Source organism: Serinus canaria, chromosome 25 (genome assembly GCF_022539315.1).
Source record: "Serinus canaria isolate serCan28SL12 chromosome 25, serCan2020, whole genome shotgun sequence".
NCBI lineage: Eukaryota > Metazoa > Chordata > Aves > Passeriformes > Fringillidae > Serinus > Serinus canaria.
The window spans coordinates 9954982-9978266 of NC_066338.1; the positions used below are offsets into that span (position 1 = coordinate 9954982).

General features: G+C 49.1%; 2 protein-coding genes across 2 annotated transcripts; one reads left to right on the top strand and one right to left on the bottom strand.

Moving 5' to 3' along the window:
- Positions 1–901: 901 nt before the first annotated feature.
- On the top strand, positions 902–4752 carry LOC103823864 (keratin, type II cytoskeletal 5-like). Its single transcript, XM_009099030.4, has 9 exons — positions 902–1433; positions 1814–2028; positions 2294–2354; positions 2463–2558; positions 2806–2970; positions 3226–3351; positions 3738–3958; positions 4218–4252; positions 4349–4752. Exons 1-9 carry the CDS (start codon positions 948–950, stop codon positions 4555–4557), a joined length of 1614 nt encoding a protein of 537 aa, XP_009097278.1. The 5' UTR covers positions 902–947; the 3' UTR covers positions 4558–4752.
- Positions 4753–16749: 11997 nt separating this feature from the next.
- Positions 16750–17879, bottom strand: LOC115484399 (keratin, type II cytoskeletal 75-like). The gene is made up of 3 exons (XM_050984797.1): positions 17694–17879; positions 17196–17324; positions 16750–17085 (listed from the first exon to the last, which is right to left on the bottom strand). Exons 1-3 carry the CDS (start codon positions 17877–17879, stop codon positions 16750–16752), a joined length of 651 nt encoding a protein of 216 aa, XP_050840754.1.
- Positions 17880–23285: the final 5406 nt, after the last annotated feature.

Here is a 23285-nt window from a genome sequence, read left to right on the forward strand (position 1 = left end):
GCACAGGTGAAGCTCTGAGAAATTGCTGAGTCAGGGTTTGTGGCATCACAGATGATGGAAACTCCCTTCAGGAGCAGGTTCTGATATGTCACCATCTATTGTCAGTCCAAATCAGGGTGATTTGGCACATTTGGGGACATGGTTTAGGGTGGTCATGGTAGTGCTGGGCTGGCAGCTGGACTGGGTCCTCCTGAGGGTCTCTTCCAACCCTGATGATTCTGTGGAACGTGGACAGTTTTCACAGAAAGAAAAGGCCTGAGAACACTGTTCATAAAATTCCCTCCACACCCTTCCCACTCCCAGCTGTTTTTTGGTGGTGGGTTCTCCAAGACTCCCCCATCACCCCCCTGGCCCTCCCTCCATCACCTCTTTTCCTCTCCTGTACCAGTTGTGCTTTAAAGAATTCTCATTTAGGGACGAGAACAAGAGAGCAGTTCTCATCAGGTTGGGACCTGAGGTGCTGTTGCCCCTCTGGAGTTTGCTTGGAACCACAACCCATGATCAGAGACTTCTCAGAGCTCAGACCCTGCATCAGAACCAAGGTTCCTAAATCAAACAAATTAACCTTACCCAAACGGAATTGATTCATCCATGGACTGGAGATGAGCAAGCACTTGCCCAACAAGGAACCATCTCCTGCAGCAGTGGAAGGAGGGAGTGGGAAAGGGGTGGCTGCAAACAGGAGCTGAGAAGCCACTATTGAAGCTTTCTCAGATATTTCAACACAAAAAAATTGCAACCTCTGCCTTTTTTTGAAAGCTCCATGGGTGCTCATGGTGAACTCACTGTGGGTGTGCCAGGCCCGGTTAATCAGTGGGATAAGCATCACACTGGAGCCATCCCCACCTCAGGAGGGTATAAAGGGCCAGCCCCAGGCTGGGGGAGCACAGCTTCACCTCCAGCCACTTGCTCTCATTCCTCTATTCCTTGGATCACTCCTGGCAGCCATGTCCCGCCAGTGCACTGTGAGGAGCCAGGCCAGAAGGAACTTCAGCACTGCTTCTGCCTGCATCCCAAATGCCAGCAGCTCCAGCCTCTGCCTGCACCCTGCACTCCAAGCTGGGAGCTGCGGGGCCACCACTGGCTATGGAAGGTTCACTGGAGGGTTTGGAAGCAGGAGCCTCTACAACCTTGGTGAATGCCAGAGGATGTCCATGGCTGGAAGAGGTGGCGTCTCCTACGGACCTGCAGGTTTTGGTGCTGGCAATGGGATCTCCTATGGGTTTGGTGGGGCAGCTGCTGGTATGTTTGGGTTTGGTGGTGGCCCTGGATTCCCTGCTGTCCCAGCTGGGGGCATCCATGAAGTCTCCATCAATCAGAGCCTTCTGAAGCCACTCAACCTGGAGATTGACCCCTATATCCAGAGTATCCGTAAGAATGAGAAGGATCAGATTAAAACCCTCAACAACAAATTCGCCTCCTTCATTGACAAGGTGAGACCTGAGATTCCTGGTTATGCTGTGGTGATTCTTTGGTGGGGAAGCACAAACAAGGGTGAATTATATCTTTAGCTGCAATTTTGCTGCTCCTGTACTGCCAGTTCTAAAATCCCAGCAGCCTGGGAACAAATCCTGAGGGTTTCCAGCTTTGAGACCATTTACATGTTTCAGGAATGCTGCAGTGAGACCAGAAAACAGGGACAAAGTGGTGGTACTAGATGTAAGAAAGCAGAGTTGAGAAAGAGAGCAGGAGTGTTTAAATTGTCAGTTGTTCCTGAAGGGCTGAGACCTCCCACTGTCCAGCAAGTGAATCCTTGCAGGATGTTCCTCACACTTCCAAGGAAAACCATCCTAAAACACCCTTCTCTCTCCAGGTCCGATTCCTTGAACAGCAGAACAAGGTCCTGGAGACCAAGTGGGCTCTTCTGCAAGAACAGGGGAACAAAACAGTGAGAAAGAACATTGAGCCCCTCTTTGAGACCTACCTGAACAACCTCAGGAGGCACCTGAGCAGCCTAACGACAGACAAGGAGAACCTGCGAGGGGAGCTGAGCAAGATGCAGACCATTGCTGAGGACTTCAAGAACAAGTAAGTCTGTTCATGGTCTGCCTGGGTCTGGGTGGGCTGCAACAGATGCAGAAAATGAGGGGGAAAAGCCTTTTTGCTGACTTAATCCTCTGAGCAAAGCCCGGGTTTAATACAAGATATGGCTGAAAAGTAAGAGGTAGAAAATCACAGGTGCAAAAAGACCAAGGTGCAGGACTGTACATACAACAAAAATTAGAGTCTGGTCCTGAAAACATGAAATAATTTAAAAACAAGCCTAGATCACCCCTCCACCTCCATTCCACAGATATGAAGACGAGATCAACAAGCGCACGGACGTCGAGAATGAGTTTGTGACCCTGAAGAAGGTAGGTGCCTGCCAAGTGGCCTCCCAGCCCTGCAAGAAACCATTTCTCCAGCTTTTCCTCTGCTTCTCTGAAACTCACCTCATTCTGGTGATGTGTTTCCTCTCTCAGGAGGTGGACACTGCCTACCTGGACAAGACAGAGCTGGAGGCCAGGCTGAATTCACTCACAGAAGAGATTGACTTCCTCAGAGCCCTCTACGAAGCTGTGAGCACCAGAGCTTACATCTTTCTCCCAGTCCTTGCCTTCCTTTCCCATTTCAGAGCCTCAGGGCTGGTTATTTTCCCCTCTGTTGCACTAAATAATTCAATGGTTTTTCCATTTCACATTTCTGCATGAAACTGTCTTGGAAAAATCCTTTTGTTCACCTGGCTCTCCCCTCTAACCCTGGGGCTTTCCATCCTCCAAGCAACATTTGGGTTGCGACTCTCAGGAGTATTTGCTGCTTTTGCAGGAACTGTCCCAGATTCAGAGCCAGATCTCTGACACCTCTGTTATCCTGACCATGGATAACAACCGGAGCCTTGACATGGACAGCATCATCGCCGAGGTCAAGGCGCAGTATGAGGACATCGCCAACCGCAGCCGCGCCGAGGCCGAGTCCTGGTACCAATCCAGGGTAAGCGCCTGGGGAGGCCTCTGCAAAGGGAAAACCATCATCCCATCCCCAAATTCCCCTGGAGAGGAGGGTCCCACTGTAATTTTGAAGCACAGAATGTCTTCAGATTTAATAACCCCGTAAAATTCAGAAGTGTTAATTTGGGATTGGGAACACGCACACATTTTTGAACACACAAGCATCCCCAAACCCACACTCTGCTGGGCTCTAAATCCAGCTTATTTTCCTTTGACTGGTTGTTCCTCTCTGTGACAGTACGAGGAGCTGCAGGCCATGGCTGGCAGGCATGGGGACGACCTCCGGAACACCAAGCAGGAGATCTCGGAGCTCAACCGCCACATCCAGCGGGTCCGATCTGAGATTGACAGCGTGAAAAAACAGGTAAAGGGCACCACCAGTGCATCAAACATAACCCTTGCTGTAACCTGACATCTGAGTTGCTCAGGGAATAAAAATAAAATCAACCAAGGGAGTCCTGCTGGATCAAGAATGAACATGACTGGATTTATGTCAGAGCAGTGACATCACCAAGAGTTACTCAGTGTAGTATCAATGACTGCAAGGAGATTCTGAGAGTTGTGGAGGTAAATCCAGATTGTGACCTGGCTCAGAACACGGATCAGTTCAATGAATTCATGGATCAGTGATGGTAAAGATCACACCTATTGATGTTAACCCAAACATCAGACCTGGGATCGGGACCTCAGGATACAAAGAGCTGGATTATGCTCTCGATAAGGAATGAAAATCTGGTTTTTCCCCTGCAGGTCACTGGGTTGCAAACAGCCATCACTGATGCAGAACAGCGTGGGGAGCTGACCCTCAAGGACGCCAGGACCAAGCTGCAGGATCTGGAGACAGCCATGCAGAAAGCCAAGGCTGACCTGGCCCAGCAGATCCGGGAATATCAGGAGCTCATGAACGTCAAACTGGCCCTGGACATCGAGATTGCGACCTACAGGAAGCTGCTGGAGGGCGAGGAGTGCAGGTGGGTGGGATTTTATATCCCTGTTTTCAGAGGTGCAATGGAGTTAAAGACCCTGGTCAGGTTTAGGCCCACATTCAGACCTGAAAGCTGTTTAAAGACCAGTGAGTGCCTGTGAAGAGGAGCTGTTTGGGAACAGCAGCCTTTATACAAACTTCCCACCTTTCAAAACTATTCAAAGGAAATTTTCCTGCCTTTGTGAGCAGGTCCTGCTCACGGGTTCCCTTTGAAGTCTCACTGGTTCTCTTTTGCTCCCTGACAGGCTCTCTGGGGAAGGTGCTGGCTCAGTGAACATCTGTAAGTAACGTTTAGAGACATTTAGCACTTTCTAGATCTCCCACCCCTGCTCAGAGCCTGTGGATTCCTCTCATGATGGTGTTCTTCCCCTGGCAGCTGTGACCAGAAGCTCTTCAGGAACGGGATATGGAAGCATGAACTGCCTGAGCCCCAGTGGTGAGGCTGGAGGTCTGGTCTGTGCTGGAATGGGAATAGGCTCCATCTCCGGAAGTGGATATGGCCCAGGTGGCTCTTGCATGGTTGGAGGTGGCAGCTCCAGCTTCAGGTCCATCTCCACCGGCTCTTCCACCAGGAGATGTTACTGAGGACCTGACTGCAGGCCCGAGTGCCAGCAGTGCCAAGGCTTCTCTTGAGCCCACTCCTCATCCAGCTCCTTCAAAAGATTTGAAAATCAAACCCATGTGTCATTAGTTATATAAAAAATGCTGTACTCCTGTTTGTCCTTTGACCCTCAACATTCTTTTCCCAGTGTTTGTCTAATAAAAGGCATGTGGAATTAATTATGTCACATCCTTTTTTTTAATTCCAATTCTTTTATCTTACCTTGTGGCAAAGGGTGGTTGGTGCAACACAGTAACTTTGCTGCTTTGAAGGTAAAAAAGGCACATGCAAGCTGAGATATCTCCTTCATCTCCAACTCATGGACCTCATATCCAACAGGAATAAAACACTTGGATGTTCCATTACCATGAAGATGGGGAGATATGTACCCTTCCTACTTGGCACAAGAGAAAGTTCTTCTGTCTTGTGACATCTCAGCCTTTTATGACACAGTAGCTGTGCCCAAGCATCTGTAATCAAAGGGGATGAGTCATGGAGGGATACAAATCTGTTTTTCCCAAGAAAATGAGTGCTGCAGCTCATCTGATCTGCACACACCTCTGCAGGGACTGATAAAACACCTCCACTGCCATTACCATAATTAGAAATGGAAAACACCCATTAAACCCCCAAAGTAACCCTCTTTGGGAGGAATAATGTCCCCAGAGGAGGTTGTGAGACAGTGAAAGACCCTCAAGGCACTGGAAAGGAAGTGCTTGTCCTCTTCAGCACCTGCCCATCTTACTCCAGCCTCTCCAGTCCACATCCCACTGGCAGCAGCAGAGCTGGAGTTTGGTTTGTAATTTAAGCACTGTCAAGCACCAAAACTCCATCCAGAGCTACATGGATGGGGAAGGGTCTGCAGGGGCCACACGAGGAGCAGCTGAGGGTTGGTTTGTCCACCTTGGAAAAGAGGAGACTGAGGTGAGACTCCTTGGGGGCTGCAGCTTCATCCCGAGGGACAGCTCTGATCTCTGCTCTGGGGACCATGGACAGGACCCAGGGAGTGACTCGAGCTGTGTCAGAGAAGGTTTAGGTTGGATATCAGGAAAGGTTTTCCCTCAGATGGTGCTGGGGCACAGAACAGGCTCCCCAGGGAATGGGTGTGCTGGTTTCATCATTGGAGCCACCAAGGAAGTGAGTCTTTTTGAGCAGAGCTGCTGAGAGCTTCCTCTGTGCCTGATAAAACCAATCAGTGAGTCGTTCTGAATATTGACACTTTGTTAAACCACTAGAAAGCTGACCACGCCTCTGTAAACACACATGTTGAAAATGAAAAATCCTGGGAATTCTCTTTTCTCTTCTGACCTGAAAGCAGGCAACAAGGCTAGCCCAAACCCCTGTCTTGGCCAGGACCCCTTCCAGGGGAGCCCACCAGGCCCCATCAGCTGCCGGGCAGGGGCAGCTGCCCCATCAGCTGTGGGGCCAAGGCTGGGCCATGGCTGCAGTTGTGAACATCTGTCTGCTAGTAAGCTCTGCCCTGCCACATGAAGACACCAAGGTCAGTGAAGAAAAAGTCAAGTCCCAGATGGAAGGGATGAGGAGATGCCTTGATCTTGGGGCTGAAATCCTTTTGTAAAGCTATGGAGAAAGATAAACCAGACTCCTTTTTCCTTGTAACTCATTGAAAAAGTATGAGGAGATTAAGTGTTCAAATTGTAGATATGAACAAAGGCCTCCATGCTAAAGTAAGCAGATGTCGAAGTAGCTGTGATTCCATGAGAAATCTGCACAGAGAGAGTGATGAAGACCCTCTGTCCCGTGGAAAGAAGAAGACTTCTGTTCTCAGAGATGAAGATGATCTCAGAGATAGATAAGGAGAACCTTTGCTCTTGAACAGCTCATCCTTAAAATAGTACCCCATAAGTTGACATGACCCATAAACACAGCTGTGGGAAAGCTGTGAAAGATGGGAGGGACTTCACGATTGCAGATTCCCGGAGGGCTGCTATTCATGGAAATTAAAAGCCATGAGAGAACTGTTTCCTTGTAGAGAAGTCTCCACAACATTAACAAGAGGAACTTCTCTCCCTAAGTGAACTGAAGAAAGACTGTTCTAGAAGTGATAAACTGAATTGTTTCTGTACATTGTTAGTAGGAAAGAAAAAGTTGTAGGGGGGAGGAGAAGTGTTCTAAAGATTTTATTCCGATTCTTATTATTTCTTTTAGTTACTGATAATAAAGCTTTCTTTATACCCTTTTAAAGTTTTGAGCCTGCTTTGCCTTTCTCTTAATCCTATCTCACAGCTGGAGATGAGTGAGTATATTCTAGTGGTTCCACTGGCCGATGCTAGACCCACCACATTAATTGGTGCATTGGCCAGGGAATCTCAAATTGGTGAACCAAAACCACTACAAATGATCACAGCCCCAAGGCTGCCAGAGCTCCGGAAGCATTTAGACAATGCCCTTTGGCACAGGGTGAGATTTTGGGGTGTCTGTACAGGGCCAGGCATTGGATTCAATGGTCCCTGTGGGTGCCTTCCAGCCCAGGACATTCTGTGACTCATCTGATGAGCAGGACTTTCACACCTCAGGCTGTTTTCTCTCAGGGGACCCTGACTTTCAGAATTCACATTTCAGAATTCTGGGCTCCCAGAAAGACACTGGTGTCTCCCAAATCCCTACCTTTACCAGCAGCACCTCAGTGTAGGTGAAGTTCTGCCTGGAAAGCTCAGGATTGCAGTCCAAGACAGGAACTTCTTGCCTGGACCAGCACATGTTGTCACTACCCCACAATGGCTGGAAATCTGGGGGCAGACTCAGGATTTTTCTTTAGCAAAGCACATCAAACTGGCATTTTCCCAATCTCTGAATTCCCTCTTGCGGCAGCTTCAGTCTCATCAGCTTCAAACTAAACAGGAACCATTTTAACTAAGCTAAAACCAAGCCCAAAGGCAACTTGTGGATGGAAACAGATTTTTTTTTTTTGCCCCACCAGGAATCTCCTCTTTGAAAAACAGCTTAGAAAATATGGGTTAGAAAGTTTTATGAGCTGTCTCTTCCAGCCTGTGGCATTAGAGCTGGTGGGGATGACTGGGTGCCAGATACCAAACCTGTGAGCTCACTCCTTTGAGCTGTGGTCAAGCCCAGCTCCCCAAAAGCATAAAAGGCTGAGAAGACTCCTGATCCCAACTCCCAAAGATTCCTGCTCCTCTGCCACCTCTCCTCATTGTCCTCTTTCAGTGTTGGGTCTCTTGGAGTTGGTGCTGCTCCTTCACGATGCCCGTCCAGCGCAGCGGCCGCCGCTCTGTGTCCACGTCCCACGGCCCTGCTGGAGGCACGGGCAGGGCCAGAGGAGCCTTCAGCAGGAGGAGTCCTCACAGCCTCGGATGAGCACGAGGATGGCCATGAGGGGAGGGCCCGGGGCTGCCAGACCAGGATACAACCCCAGGGCAGGAGGCAGAGCTGGAGGAGCAGGAATTGGATGTGGCCCTGGAGGGATCCAGAAGGTCATGGTCTCTAGCTGCGTTGGGAACCTTGGCGAAGGAGGAATGATGAGGAGGACTCCATCTTATCAGAAGGCTAATTAATAACTTCATTATCCTATACTGTTCTATACATCTGAAACTGAATCTGCCAATCACTTAACTCTGGACCCAACTGCACACACTGCAGAATTTCATGACTGTCATCCAACAGTAGGAATGATGAGGAGGACTCCATCTTATCAGAAGGCTAATTAATTACTTTATTATACTATATTGTTCTATACATCTGAAACTGAATCTGCCAAGCACTTAACTCTGCACCCAGCTGTACACACTGCACTGAATTTCATGACTGTCATCCAACAGTCCCGACACACACACACACCCCTGGCCCTGACAGGCCAAGGAAACAAAACTCCATCACTTTGGGTAAAACAATCTCCATATTGCATTCTCCTTTTGCACAAACACAGGCAAAGCAAATGAAAAGAATTGTTTTTCCTTTCTCTGAGGTTCAGAGAATGTAAAACCCAGAAGTATTCTTGGGAAGAATTGTGCCTTGCTTTTCTCTGTGAAGAGAAATGTGGCTACAATGGTCAGTCAGTGCCTCTTGGTGCCCCTGCCCCTGGAGATTGACCCCAACGTGCAGCAGGTGCAGCAGGAGGACAAGGACCAGATTGAATCCTTCAACAACTAATTTGCCTCCTTCATCAACAAGGTGAGGCACGTTCTCCTCCTCCAGCTTGGGCATTACCTGGAGATGGAGTCAGGAACTTCTCAATGTTAGAAAGTTAGTTTTAAATCATTAAAACAGAGTTAAGGGGTTTGTTCAGGACTTTGTTCCGTATCCAGACTATCCATATAGATCTTTTTGACAACCTGAATGCAGAGCAAAATATTTCTCCAGGTTTCCTTGCAGTTGAGTATTTCTTCTGGCTCCCAAATCTTCCCACCAATGATCTTTTTGTGATATGCCCATAAAATCATGCTTTAAATTACAGAAAACATTTGCAACCCCTGCCATTTTAAACTTCCATTTCATGAAAAGCAAGGCAAGTTTTGAGTTGAGGATCCTGAATTATTTATATTGCTCTGATGGCTTTCAGGTGCGTTCCTGGAGCAACAAAACAAAGTTCTGGAGACCAAATGGAGTCTCTTGAAAGGCCAGAAAATGGTGCAGAATAACCTGGAGCCCATGTTTGAGTTGTACATCAGCAAAGTGGGGCAGCAGCTGGAGGCTCTGGGAGGGGAGAGGCTGCAGCTCAGCTCCAAGCTCAAGGCCATGCAAGACATGGTGGAGGACTTCAAGGTCAGGTAGGCAACACCCATAGAAAGACCTGTCCAGTTTTACTTCACTCTGTTCTTCCTGCATCAGCTAAAAGGCCCAAGACAGCCCAAGAAACGTGACCTCAGATCATGGAAAGGTTTGGATAGGAAGGGACATTAAAGATCATCTCATCCCACCCCCCGCCATGGTCAGGGACACCTCCCACTGTCCCAGGCTGCTCCAAGCCCCGTCCAACCTGGCCTTGGACACTTCCAGGAATGGGGCAGCCACAGCTTCCAGGGAAATCCATTCCAGAGCCTCCCCACCCTCACAGGGAGGAATTCCTTCCCAATCTCCCATCTATCTCTCCCTCTGGCTGTGGGAAGCCATTCCCTGTGTCTTGTCCCCCTATCCCTTGTCCCAAGTCCTTCTCCAGCTCTCCTGGAGTCTCTTTGGGCACTAGAAGGGGCTCCAAGGTCTCCCTGGATCTCTGTGTTTTGCTTGAATTCCTTGGAGCTGCATCTCAGCACTTGTCAGCTGAGATGTGCAGTGTGGAGCCACCCCAGCCAGCAGTATCCATGGAATCACAAGGTCCCAGAATGCTATGGGTTGAAGGGACCTCAAAGCTCATCCCATCCCACCCCTGCCATGGGAAGGGACACCTTCCACTCCCCCAGGCTGCTCTAAGCCCCATCCAACCAGCCTTGGACACTGCAAGGGATCCAGGGGCAGCCACAGCTGCTCCAGGAATTCCATTCCAGGGCCTCCCCACCCTCAAAGGGAGGAATTTCTTCCCAATATCCCATTTAATTATCTCCTCTTTAGTTTAAAACGAAATCAGAATTTGTTTGATGTATTGGATAGTTTGAGCACTTTGGATGGTGAGGAGTTACCTCCCACCCCACGAAAAGTCACCAGGATCCTGGGCCCAAGTTTTAGCTCAGCAACTCTTTGGGCTCTTGGGAGCAGGAGTTTCCTCTCTCCTCCACTCTTTGCACTTCAGGAAAACATCCATCCAGTATTTGTGTCTGCTCCCATGGCCACGAGGGATCTGCTGGGAATGCATGTGAATAAATGAGGAGCTTAAATTGTCAGTGTGGAACCAGAAAAATGAGATGTGGGAGCGAGGTGCTCATCCCAGCTCCCAACAAGGACACGTGCATCCTGCGTGAACCCTCTGATCTCCTTTCCCAGGAGATCATGTGTCTGCCACTCTGTGCCACCTTTCCCAACAGGAAAGGTTCCTTCCAGTCCCAAAGCAGCATTGAAACATCCTTGACTGCCCTGGGGAAGGAAATCAGCACGCACATGAAATCCTTGGACAGTCAAATGTCACATCAGAGAAGTTTAGACTTTATAGCTCTGCTTGTGTCTGACAAAGGGGCAGATATTCCTCTGGGATCAGTGGAGTCCGGGGTGAAGCTCAATGACATCACACAAGTTGCTGGGCAGGGACCACTCTCTTGCATCTACACCTACAAACGGACTTTGGGCTCTTGCCCCCATTCCTAGGAATTTGTTCTTCCCACCTATAACTATTTTAAACTTTTTGGATCCCAAATTTTCTTCCTAATACGGGAAGTGGCATGATCTTTAAGATCCCTTCCAACCCCAACCTCTGATTCCTCTGGGCCAAACGTTATTCCAGCAACTGGAAAACAGACATTAAATTTTCTCTTCTACATGGCCAAGAGCTTTGAGACCCACAAATGGATGCAAAGCTGGGGCTCTGCTTAATGGAAATTATTTCCAGGGATGGATAATCCTGATGGGAATAAATCTTCCCCCATGAAAGGGCCAGGAGAGGCCAATGGTTTATTACCTGCACGGACTCCTTCCTTTGAACTCCTCTCTTTCTCTCTTTCATCTCCCCCATTTAAGCATTCCATGGGAGCTGGGCATGGCTCCAGGCTCCTGCTGGGTTTTGACCTTTCCCAAGAGCGTGGCCTTGACTCTCCCTGCCCCAGCCACCCCTCGCCCTCCTCCCCAGCCATCCCGCAGATCCTGGCTCTCCTGACTAACCAGGTGTGGCAATGAGCTCACCCCCAGCTCCACCCAGAACATTTCGGGAGCACAAGGCTCCCATTCACAGGATAAAAGGTGCCTTTGATGAGGGCCTTCAGCTTTTCTAGACGGCCTCTCCCACCCTCCAGCCCAGGGGTGCTGCCTTTTCCATCAAAATCAGTGACACAGAAGTAGAAACAATAAAGCTCCATCAAGGACTCTGTTCCAGCACTGCTCCCTCCAAAAATCAAAAAAATTGTTAGTAAATGCCCACAGCAAGAGACCCTTTGGTCTCTCCTCCTGTGAAGAGGGAGTTTGCACAGGGTGTAGGCTCTGAAGGGGTTCTGAGCTCTCCCTCCCCAGAGGTACCAGGAGATCAACAAGCACATGACGGCAGAGGACAATTTTGTCGTGTTCAAGAAGGTGAGGAGGCACCAGCACCAAAGCAGGGACAGCTTTGGAAAGGCAAATCACATTCAAATCACCCTTTATAGCCAGCAGTGCCAGGCCCAGAGCACGGGCACAGGTGGAGTCATGCCAGGAAGCAGAAACACCTGGTTGTGCCAGTGGAGCAGTGCTGAGCTGTAATTCCTCCTTGTTTCAGGTCCCTTATCCCAAACTCAGCAGTGTCCCACAGATCCCACTGATCTGGTCCGCCAGATCAGCTCTGGGTCATCCAGACCTTGCCCCTTCACCAGATGCTCTGCCAGTCCTCAGCCTTTCTGTGTCCAGTCCCAGCATCCACAGCCCCCTGGTCTCACCTGCAGGAGACACACTAAGAATCTTTGGCTGTTTCAAGTATTGTAATATCTGTCTGGCAGGAAAAGGGAAATTCAGTGGTGCAACATTGTTTGGATCCATGGACATCCTCCCTCCTCCCCTCCCAAAAAAAAGGTGAAGGTGAGGAATCACTTCACTCTTGGCTCTGCTTAAAGGTGCAGAGATCAAGAAATCCTCAATTTTTATTTTGAATATTAAATTCCATTTCTTAATTTAATCTGAAATTCCAAAGGTTTGTATTAGATACAAAGACTTCACTCAATGACCCAGAGAAGGTCTGGTCCAACCTCCCTTTTTTTTTTTTTTTTTTTTTGTTACCATTCCAGGATGTGGGTGCTGCCTGTGTGAACAAGGTGGATCAGGGGACCAAGGTGGATCAGGGGACCAAGGTGGATCAGAGAACCCAGGTGGATGCCCTGACAGATGAGATAAACTTCCTGAGATGTTGTGGTGCAGGTTCAGTTTCCATTTGTATTGTTTTCCCCGTTGGTGTTGTTCTCCCCATTTTATAATGTTCTCCCCATTTTGCATCCCTAAGCCTATGTTGATGGTTCAGCCCTGGTTTCCCCCTCTCCCTGAGTTGGTTCCCTCCTGTTCTGGGAAGGCTGCCAAGCCCTTGTCTCCACCCCCATTCCCTTAGCAATCACCCCACTTGTTACATTTTCCCCTCCTCCAGAGCCCTGTCCATCTCCTGAAACCCCGCCCATCTTTCCAGAAACTTCCCCCTTTTTCCAAGGGTGATTGGGCAAGAGCTCCGAGCCCCTCCCTGACTCATGTACCATTAGTTCTTGTCCATCTCAGTTATATTCAATTCCCCTCCTTAGTTTTCCCCTATTGGTTATTGTACTGTATCAATACCTATGTTCCACCCCCTTTATATATTGCTGTTATTCGTTGCTCCCCGCCTTTTCTCGCCTGGATCCCCTGGAGACAATAAAATCTCTGGATTGCACCAGCCGAGTCTAGGTCCTCTTTTCTCTTAAGCTTCTCCGCTTTTGCCGCTCCTCTCGATATTGCTGCCCTGTCGAAGGCGCTGCCTGACGCCCCGGCGCATTAAGGCAGTGCCCCCCCGCTGCTAGCTGCTGCTGTGCTCCCAGCTAGCCGGCGCCGCCTCATCCCCACTCTCAGGGGAGTAGAGTGCACTCGACCCACCAGCGCGGCACTGAGAGCTCTCTATGAAGCAGTAAGAGTATCCCAAATTTCCCAGTCTGCTGTTCTCCCATTTTCCAAATCTCCAGAGGGTCAAAAAGCCCAAGAGCTGGTCAGTGTGATTGATGAGTAATGTGATGGTTGACTCTCACAATTAAAAAGCAAATACCATGTATATTTGTTAAGAGAAGTTTAATAGATTTATAGTTATGTTTTACCCTCCCCCTTGCATTGTTATCGGGGACATCCTGGGTTTGGGACATTTGGGAGGGTTGGCTCGTTACCATGGCAACACCTGGCCTCCAATCAGGATGTAAGGAAGTGAACTCCACCACTGGACAGAGAAGAAGGAGTTGATGGACAGAACTTTGGAAGGAGCAAGAGGCTTAAAAGGTGAAACCTCCGTTGTGTGGGTGAGCACAGGTGGGAAAAATCCTCTGCTGCTCCCAGTGCCATACTATTTTCTCTATTCAGTCTTCCGTTGTATTTTTGATAAGGTTTAATAAACCTTTCTAAATTTTTGGAAGTGAGTAGCCTCTCTCACATCACTGCTGCAGCTCCTCCCCAACTCTCTTCTACACCTTGGCTCGGGACAAACAAACAGCAAAACATTTGGGACAGAAAATGAATTTGTTTGACTTGCAGCAGCTGTCCCAGATGCAGACCCAGATCTCCGACACCTCGGTGGTGCTGTCCATGGACAAGAGCCAGAACCTGGACCTGGACAGCATCATCACCGAGGTCAAGGCACAGTACGAGGACATCGCCAGCTGGAGCCGTGCTGAGGCTGAGTCCTGGTACCAGAGCAAGGTGAGGAGGTGCAAACAAACAGGGAGATTTTTGTTTAGCATTTCCCAAAGGCTGAGTTCTACTGGAGAGAACAAGCAGTGAGGACAGGGGAGAAAGGTGTAAAGTGAAGTGGATTTGGAGAGGAATTCAAATAGCTCCTTGGAGATGTTTGGCTGTTGGACTTGATGGTCTCTAAGGTCTTTTCCAGCCTTCCATGATTCTTCACAACTCTGTGGGAAAATGCTGCTTTGATAATGAGAGATGGAGGAGCAGAAGGACACAGAAGGAGGAAGCTCAAGGGGATGAGTGTGGCAAGTCCTGGTGAAGAGAGGATCAGAGCAGGGTCTGTCTCTGCCTGTCCCCTGTGTCACCTCCCTGCCCACCCAGTACGAGGAGCTGCAGCTCTCAGCTGGCTGGCACGGGGATGACCTCCAGAGCACCAGGGTGGGGATCATCTCAGAGAGGAACCACCTTGTCCAGCAGCTCCACTCACACATGGACAGCGTGAAGGGGCAGGCACAGGACCTGACCAAACGTGGGGCACTCTTGTCTCTTGGGCTGGCCCGGCCCAAACCTTGGCCTGGGAGCTTCTCCCTGCCCTGGAATCACACCCTTGGTAACTCCTGGCCTGGTGGCTCTGCCTGTTGCTCCAGAAAGGGGATGGAGATGAAGCCTGACTGCTTTCCCTCGTCAGGAGTGAGTCTTTCCAAACATTATCTGTGATCCTTGGGATCCATCTTCCTTGGGTTTAAAAACCTCTTGGAGCATTCCTGCTCTTCTGGCATCTCCAGGGACTGCTCAAAGTGCTCTCAGTCCATGGAGGGGGGGAGATGCTTCTGGAGAACAACTTTTGATCCCAAATTGTCTTTCTGCTCTTAGGCTGGTTGGGATGGTGGTGTTCATGGCCAGGTCTAACCAGCCCCACCTTCTGGTCTCTGTTGGCTGTTAATTGTGGAAAACCTCCCAAGGTGCTGCTTTGGGATCTCACAATGCTCCAGTGTTCCTCCTCTTCTCAAATCGCGACAGGGAGGAGTGGGAAATGGGAAGGCTCTGAGCAGCAGCCAGTGACGAGGCCAAATCTTCTAAAATTACTCTAAAATTACTCTTACATGGGGATTTTGTGGTGGCACAGAAACCCTACACTGCTTGTTGTTTGATTGCAATTAATTGAAAAAATTTCATAAAATTCATATAACAAGTTCAGCAGGAGCAGAAAATGGGAGGAACGAGCTGGTTTACATTTTGGCACAGAATTTCCCAACCTTTCCCCTCTTTGCCTCCCTCCCCTCCCCATAAAAAAAAAAAAAAAAAAAAAAAAAAAAAAAGAAGCTGTACCTCTATACCTGAAGGTGTTTAACCAGAGATGTTTTTCCAAGTTATGTAAAATTTAAAATATATGGTTTGTGTTCAACAATTGCTGTTTCTTCTTCTTTTTTTTTTTTTTTTTTTTCCCTTCTTACTCCCTTTTTTCCCTGATTCTAACCTCTCTCCATCTCCAGCTTCTAGAAAGGGCAATGATTTTCTGCTGGGACACCTGTGCATTATGTGGGCTCTGGGCTTAGAGGAGTTGGGGAATGGAGAAACTGCCTGTGGAAAGACGTTTTGTTTTCCATTTCTTAAGAATTTGGGGAGTGAGGGAGGATTAGGTGGGAGGGAGCACCACGGGCTCAACTCTCCTGGATTCCTGGGCAGGTGAAAGAAGAGGCTCTGCTTCCAGAGGTAAACATAATTCTTGCCCCTCCTCTGGATTGGCACCAGAGCACTGGGAAGGTGCTTGCTGAACTCTGATGTTAATGAGACTCACTAATGAGACTCGTTAATGAGACAGCTGACAAGCTGCACTTGCCAGCTGGGGGAGGGATATGCAGGGGAATTGTTTGGATGGGGAGAGGGAGGCTCCCAAGCCGAGAAATAGCGCTGGGAAGGTTTTCCCTCAATGGCAAAGCGACAAGCAGGGATTCTGAGATGATTCCAAGGCTTTGTGCTGGCAGGGGAAGGTGCTGGTTGCCTTCCTGTGCTCCAGGTGAGTGGCTCAGCTCCAGGGGCTTTCCTGGGTGGTGCTTTTAGTCACAAACCTCACACTGGAGCTGCTTCCTGATCCAGAGCCGAATCCCCCCATTCCAAGCCTGCTGTTGAAACCTGCTCCCAGCCCCAGAATGTTCCCACCTCTGTAGCTGCTCCCAAATAAGACCATGAATGCCATGGGAAAGCAGGAGCTCAGAGTTTGCTTGAAGAGTACAAAGGAATTTCAAGCTTTAGTTTCACACATTCCAGTTATTTCTTGGACAGTCTATCACTGACTGGATTTCAGATATCAGATTCTCTGTCTTTTCTTCCTGGCCTGAGGCATCTGAGTCTCCCGAGGGACAATCTAAATGTACAAATGCCTTCAAGTTCAAATCTGGTTGAGGAAATTGTGTCTCAGGCTCTTTGGCTTCCCTGGTCCTACCTAAAGGGCTGGAAAAATCATATTAATTTTTGTGCAAATAACTACAAGCTGCATCTTCCTTGTCTTATCCTCAGTTCCAGGTATAATCAAGGAATCATTTTATATTGTCTGTGAGATGGATTACTTACAAATATTCAGGGCACCAACAACTTCTCCAGTCTGCCTGGAAGAAAGAGAGGATGGAGAAGTCAGAGTTCCTTTTAAGGATAATTTCAAGCAATATTTTTGCACCAAAGACCTTGGAAAACAGACCCAGTGGGGGCTGGGTCTGATGGGGAGTATCCAAGAGGATTTGGAATGACACCGGTTACTGTGTAGGATGGGGGCGAATTTCCTCTGCAAAATTTTGTGACACTTTCACCTCCTTGCAATGCAAAGGTGAGAATGTTTCTGGATTTGGACGTGATTTGGTTTGCAGGTGGAGTTCCCACCTGCCCTCCTTGTTCTTCCTGTATGTCCCAATCTCGATGTCCAGGGCCAGCTTGATGTTCATGAGCTCCTGGAATTCCCTGAGCTGCTGGGCCAGGTCAGCCTTGGCTTTCTGCAGAGTGGCCTCCAATTTCTCCAGCCTGGCCCTGCCATCCTTGAGGGTGGTGTCCCTGTGCTGCTCTGCCTCAGTGATGGCTATCTGCAGCCCAGCCACCTGTGGGCAACAAGACCAGCAACCATGTGATGGGTCTGAAACCTGATTTCCAGGCCCCTTCCAGCCAGAGGTGGAGACGAGAGTGCCCCATGCTTGGTCAGGTCCTGTGCCTGCCCCTTCACGCTGTCCATGTGTGAGTGGAGCTGCTGGACAAGGTGGTTCCTCTCTGAGATGATCCCCACCCTGGTGCTCTGGAGGTCATCCCCGTGCCAGCCAGCTGAGAGCTGCAGCTCCTCGTACTGGGTGGGCAGGGAGGTGACACAGGGGACAGGCAGAGACAGACCCTGCTCTGATCCTCTCTTCACCAGGACTTGCCACACTCATCCCCTTGAGCTTCCTCCTTCTGTGTCCTTCTGCTCCTCCATCTCTCATTATCAAAGCAGCATTTTCCCACAGAGTTGTGAAGAATCATGGAAGGCTGGAAAAGACCTTAGAGACCATCAAGTCCAACAGCCAAACATCTCCAAGGAGCTATTTGAATTCCTCTCCAAATCCACTTCACTTTACACACACCTTTCTCCCTGTCCTCACTGCTTGTTCTCTCCAGTAGAACTCAGCCTTTGGGAAATGCTAAACAAAAATCTCCCTGTTTGTTTGCACCTCCTCACCTTGCTCTGGTACCAGGACTCAGCCTCAGCACGGCTCCAGCTGGCGATGTCCTCGTACTGTGCCTTGACCTCGGTGATGATGCTGTCCAGGTCCAGGTTCTGGCTCTTGTCCATGGACAGCACCACCGAGGTGTCGGAGATCTGGGTCTGCATCTGGGACAGCTGCTGCAAGTCAAACAAATTCATTTTCTGTCCCAAATGTTTTGCTGTTTGTTTGTCCCGAGCCAAGGTGTAGAAGAGAGTTGGGGAGGAGCTGCAGCAGTGATGTGAGAGAGGCTACTCACTTCCAAAAATTTAGAAAGGTTTATTAAACCTTATCAAAAATACAACGGAAGACTGAATAGAGAAAATAGTATGGCACTGGGAGCAGCAGAGGATTTTTCCCACCTGTGCTCACCCACACAACGGAGGTTTCACCTTTTAAGCCTCTTGCTCCTTCCAAAGTTCTGTCCATCAACTCCTTCTTCTCTGTCCAGTGGTGGAGTTCACTTCCTTACATCCTGATTGGAGGCCAGGTGTTGCCATGGTAACGAGCCAACCCTCCCAAATGTCCCAAACCCAGGATGTCCCCGATAACAATGCAAGGGGGAGGGTAAAACATAACTATAAATCTATTAAACTTCTCTTAACAAATATACATGGTATTTGCTTTTTAATTGTGAGAGTCAATCATCACAGGCTGGTTCAGCCCAGGTCCAGAATTAAACACCTGGAGACAATGAGCTAAACTCACTCCTTCCACTTCCCAGGAGATGCCAACACACCCAGGGCCCAACCAGGCAAGTGCTGAACCCTCTGATCTCCTTTTAGGCTGGATCCCAAAGAAAGTGCCCAACTCCCAGAGCTCCCACACAGCTTCACCCTGAAACACTGAGTGGCTTTTGGGGTTACGTGCAGGAACTTCTCCTCCATGGAGCGGAACATGTTCCCAGGCCATGGGAATTCCAAGAAAATCACATAAAAGCACTTCTGGGAAAGGGATTTCCAGGGCTAAGCTTTGTCCCATTGCAGCCAAAGAAATTAGGTGTTCCTACCCATGGCACAGAGCCCTGTTGATATTCCAGCAAGGAAGGGACTGAAAGTCACCTATTTAATGTCTCCAGGAAAGATTTACCCACCTTTCCTGCAGTTTTGTCACACTGAACCCACCTCTTTCACTGAAAAATAAATAGATGTACAGGCCAATCTGGGATTTGCCCAACAATTCCAGCAGAAAGGAATGCCCAGGTCTGGTTTTCCTGGCAGCGATTTCCCATGGAAGACATTCTGCAAGTGATGAGAGGTGTCACTCCATGGATCTTTGGGATGGCAAAAGCTGCACAAGGATCAGGATCTGCTCCAGGTGCTCGTGGGTGTCTTCCACCAGCAGCTGCTGGGGTTGGGCATTTGGAGGTGGAAGAGAAGGATTAGATTAATGTTCCTGTTTAATCAGGGAACATCCTGAGCTGGATCATCAAGTCCAACTCCTGGCCCTGCCCAGGACAATTACAAAGATCCCCTCATATGTTTAAGCTGAATAATGAGGAGCAAAGTGATGGTTTTTCCTCCCCTTGCAGGTATGAGGAGCAAAACCCCCCCCCTCCCCACGCCTGTGCAGAGGAGGAGCTTGTTGGGCTCACATCTCTTTCAACCAAATACAACACTTATTCCAGGCTTTTTGGCAGTAGGAAGGTGAGGCCTCTCCCTCTCTGGAGGTCCCTCTCTACAAGGGCCTATAGGTCAACTTTTGGGGAGATTTTAATAAAAAAGAGTAGAATCCCACCTCAAGTGGATCAGCTTTAGCTGAATGTGTTCATTTAGGGTATTTGGAAACCCCAACTGGCCCAAACCTTTCCTCCTCCTCTCTGTGTCCAGTGACATTCGTCACCTTCCTGAGAGGATAAGGGAGTAAAAGGCTTAAACAGCACAGGGAAATGTGCGTCCTTGGAGAGCAGCCTGGCAATTTGTAACCTCATTATCTGCTGGCATTAAACACTTTGCTTTTTCATTCCCCAAGCCCTTTAAGTGCTCCAGGACATAGGGATTGTGCCTCTGTGAGCAAAGCCGAGCTGAAAGCCAAGGTGGAGTGCCTCATCCAAGGGCACTGAAGAGCCTCTGTAAAGGGGTAACAGCTTTTCCTTTGCTCTTCCTCCCTGCCATGTCCCTTCAGGGGCCCTGTGGAACTGGCCTCCCACAAGCCATCACTAAATCCCAGAGATTTTTGGTGTTCCAAGCATATGTCAGCCGATTGCTCTGCATTTCAAAGGTGTTACTCCTGCACTATTTGGGCAATATCCCAAGGAATCTGTTCCAATGTGTTGTAAATGATCAAATCAGCAGCCAAATTTATATTAAAAAAAATTATAAATTTATTAGATCGACAACCAAATAGAATATTATAAAACTGCCACAGCCAAGACAGCGTCACCCCCGGACTTTGACATTGGGTGAACTTGGGTCCAGCTGACGTAGTGTCAGCGTGTCCCCAGAGTGTCACCTCAACTGCTCCAGGTAGCCAGCTTATATACAGTTTATTCTGCCTGGAGCAGAAATGACTTAAGATTTCTGTAAGTTCCTACATATGTATAACGGAAACTGTACAGATGCAGTCCAGTACAAAAGTCAGTCCATGGGCTCGGATGGCTGTCTGGGCTCCTCGAAATGGACTTCCTTTCAATTATAGCCAGGATGTCTGCCTGCTCCTCGATGCAGTCTCTTCCAGGTGCCTTGAATGTTCTGGACATTCCTGTGAAATGGCTGCTTATTGCCCTAGAAGGACTCATTCATTCATTAACAGGCTTGATTTTATCTGGGCAAGTCCAGGAAATCTTTGAAGAGAAAGAAGGCCCTGCTTCTGGCCATGGGGGTCAGAGGCATGGTTGGATCTTTATAATTTTTACACAATCTCCAAAGCATGAATTATCTCTATCATATACTACAAACCTGATGGGGAAGAGATGCCAACGGCTTTATTCTTCAGATTTCCAAATTTGTATTAAAAAGGCTTTTTAAAGGTACATATTCCCAGTCCCTGCTGGGTTTCCCTGTCTGTGACACATCCCCTGCCCACTTCTTGCTGCTGCTGAGTCACTCATGTCCCCAGAAACAAAGGTTTGGCCTTAGAGCTCCAGATCTGGGACTACACCCCCAAAATCCCAGCAAGGGTTTGATCAGTGACTCATCTCCTCACTGTGTCTCTATTCCTCATGTTCCTGCTCTCCTTGATGAGAGGAACCACTGGAATGACACCAGCTCCTTGGACACAAAGACTGCAGTTGTGGAGGTGATCCCTGGAACAGGGAACCACCAAAGCCCAGGAAAGGATGACTCAGGACACTGAGGTGTCCATTGCAATCCCAAATTGTGGTTTTCCAAACCTCTTACAGGGCATGGGAACAATAAAGGGAGTTCTGATGGGATTCAGATGAGCTGCACGTCTCAGGCCCCAGTAACCTGAGCCCTGAGTGAGGGGGCTGGTACAGCCATTGACTGAGCTACCACCAGTTGTAACATCAGTGGGGACACAGCAAAGACCATCACCTCTGGAACTGCAGAAAATCCCATCGAGACCCCACCTCCCACCATGTGACACTTTCCAAAGCATTTTCCAAAGCACTTCCCAGCATTTAATCCAGGCATTTGAGGACCCAAATGCCTCTCCAATCAAAGATTCTAAACCCTCAGGGTTTTCCCCAAGTGGGAGACCTCCATGAATGAAGATGAGGTTTTGTGCAGCCTCAGGTCTCATGCAGCTACAGGCTCAGCCATGCCTGCATCGGGCATCTTTGCCACCCCAGCCAGGATAAACTGGAACATTCTCCATTGTTGGAAGTGTCCAAGGCCAGGTTGGATGGGGCTTGGAGTAACCTGGGATAGTGGAAGGTACCCATGGCAGAACTGGAAGAGGATGAGCCTTAAGGTCCCTCCTAACCCAAACCATTCCATGGATCCACAATTCTATCTGGCTTAACTCAGTCAGAATATTTCAGGTTTGTGGGGGGTTTCTCTGGAATGACATTTCCAACACATGTCCCTGCTGCACTGGAGAAGCTGCAGCTTCATCCACTGCAGCTTCCTCCTCTGGGATCAGACCCCTTGTTGGGGGTTGGGTTTTTTCCTTTCCTTTTCTTTCCTTGTTACTTGTGGAATTTTTTCCCATTGAGTTGCTAAGAAGCACCCATGACTGGGTGCTTGAGATGAGAGAGGGAACTCCTCTGGTTTTTGGGAGTTTCTCTGTGGGAGACAGAGCTACCAAGAGAATGGGGGGCAGATAAAAAAGATGGGGTTGGGGGCAGCTGCTCTCTCGCTCCTTGGCATCAGAGGAGGATGGCCAGGCTGTCGCTTACTGCAAGGAGAATTCACCGGCACCACTGGAGCTCAGCCCTGAGAGACTGATCACCGTCTGCTCATGTGCCCTGGGAATCCTGAACCTTGTGTGCCCCAGGAATTGATCTGTTTGTGTGCCCCAGGAATCCTGAATTTCATGTGGCCCAGGAATCCTGAATCTCGTGTGCCCCAGGAATCCTGAACCTCATGTGCCCTGGAAATCCTGAACTTCGTGCACTCTTGGAATCCTGAACCTTGTGTGCCCCAGGAACTGATCTGTTCATGTGCCCTGGGAATCCTGAACTTCGTGTGCCCAGGGAATCGATCTGTTCATGTGTCCCAGGAATCCTGAATCTCGTGTGGCCCAGGAATCCTGAATCTTGTGTGGCCCAGGAATCCTGAACCTTGCGCGGCCCAGGAATCCTAAACCTCGTGTGCCCCAGGAATTGATCTGTTTGTGTGCCCTGGGAATCCTGAACTCCATCTCTCCCTCCCTGCTGGGAGCTGCGCTGCCGCTGTCCCATCCCCACTGTTTTCTTGGGTACTACTCTGAATTTTTCCCACACTGTAGCTGCACCCTGCTGCCTTTTCAGTATGTCCCCACAGTTCCAGCTACCCACAAACTTCTGATACATCTTCCCACCAGTCCCAGATTTTTGCTCATTCCTGCCGGCTGTGACAGTAACTGCACCACAGGGTAGAGTGCCTGCAGTCGAGAGGAGTTACCAGGTCCTTGGTTCTGTTTGCTGTTAATGCCACAGCTGTTGATGTTTTGTTTGCCTTGTTATACATCCTAGTAAAGAACTGTTATTTCTATTCCCATATATTCACCTGAGAGCCCCCTAATTTCAAAATTCCATTAATTCAGAGGGAGGGGGTTTACATTCTCCATTCCAAGGGAGGCTTTTCTGCCTTCCCTAGCAGACACCTGTCTTGTAAACCAAGACCCTGCAGACCCCTGCTCCCACAACCCCTCCCTCAGATTCCTGCCCCACAGCACTGCCAGACCTGGCTGTGTCAGTTGGCTCATCCAAAGCAGAAGGAATTCCCAATTTCCACAGAAAACATGGAGAAAGGAGCTGCAGCCAGAGAGCCTCAAAACACAACCAAAGTCTGGAGCAACACAAGGATTGAGGACACGCATGAGGTTAACTCAGGCTCTTCTCCTGCCCAGATCCCCTCAAGATGACCAAGACCCCTGGAGCTGGAGCATTCAAGAGCTCCCAAATACCTCCAACAAAGTTGGGGATTGTGGCTCTAATCCCAACCAACCATGGGACAGGGAAG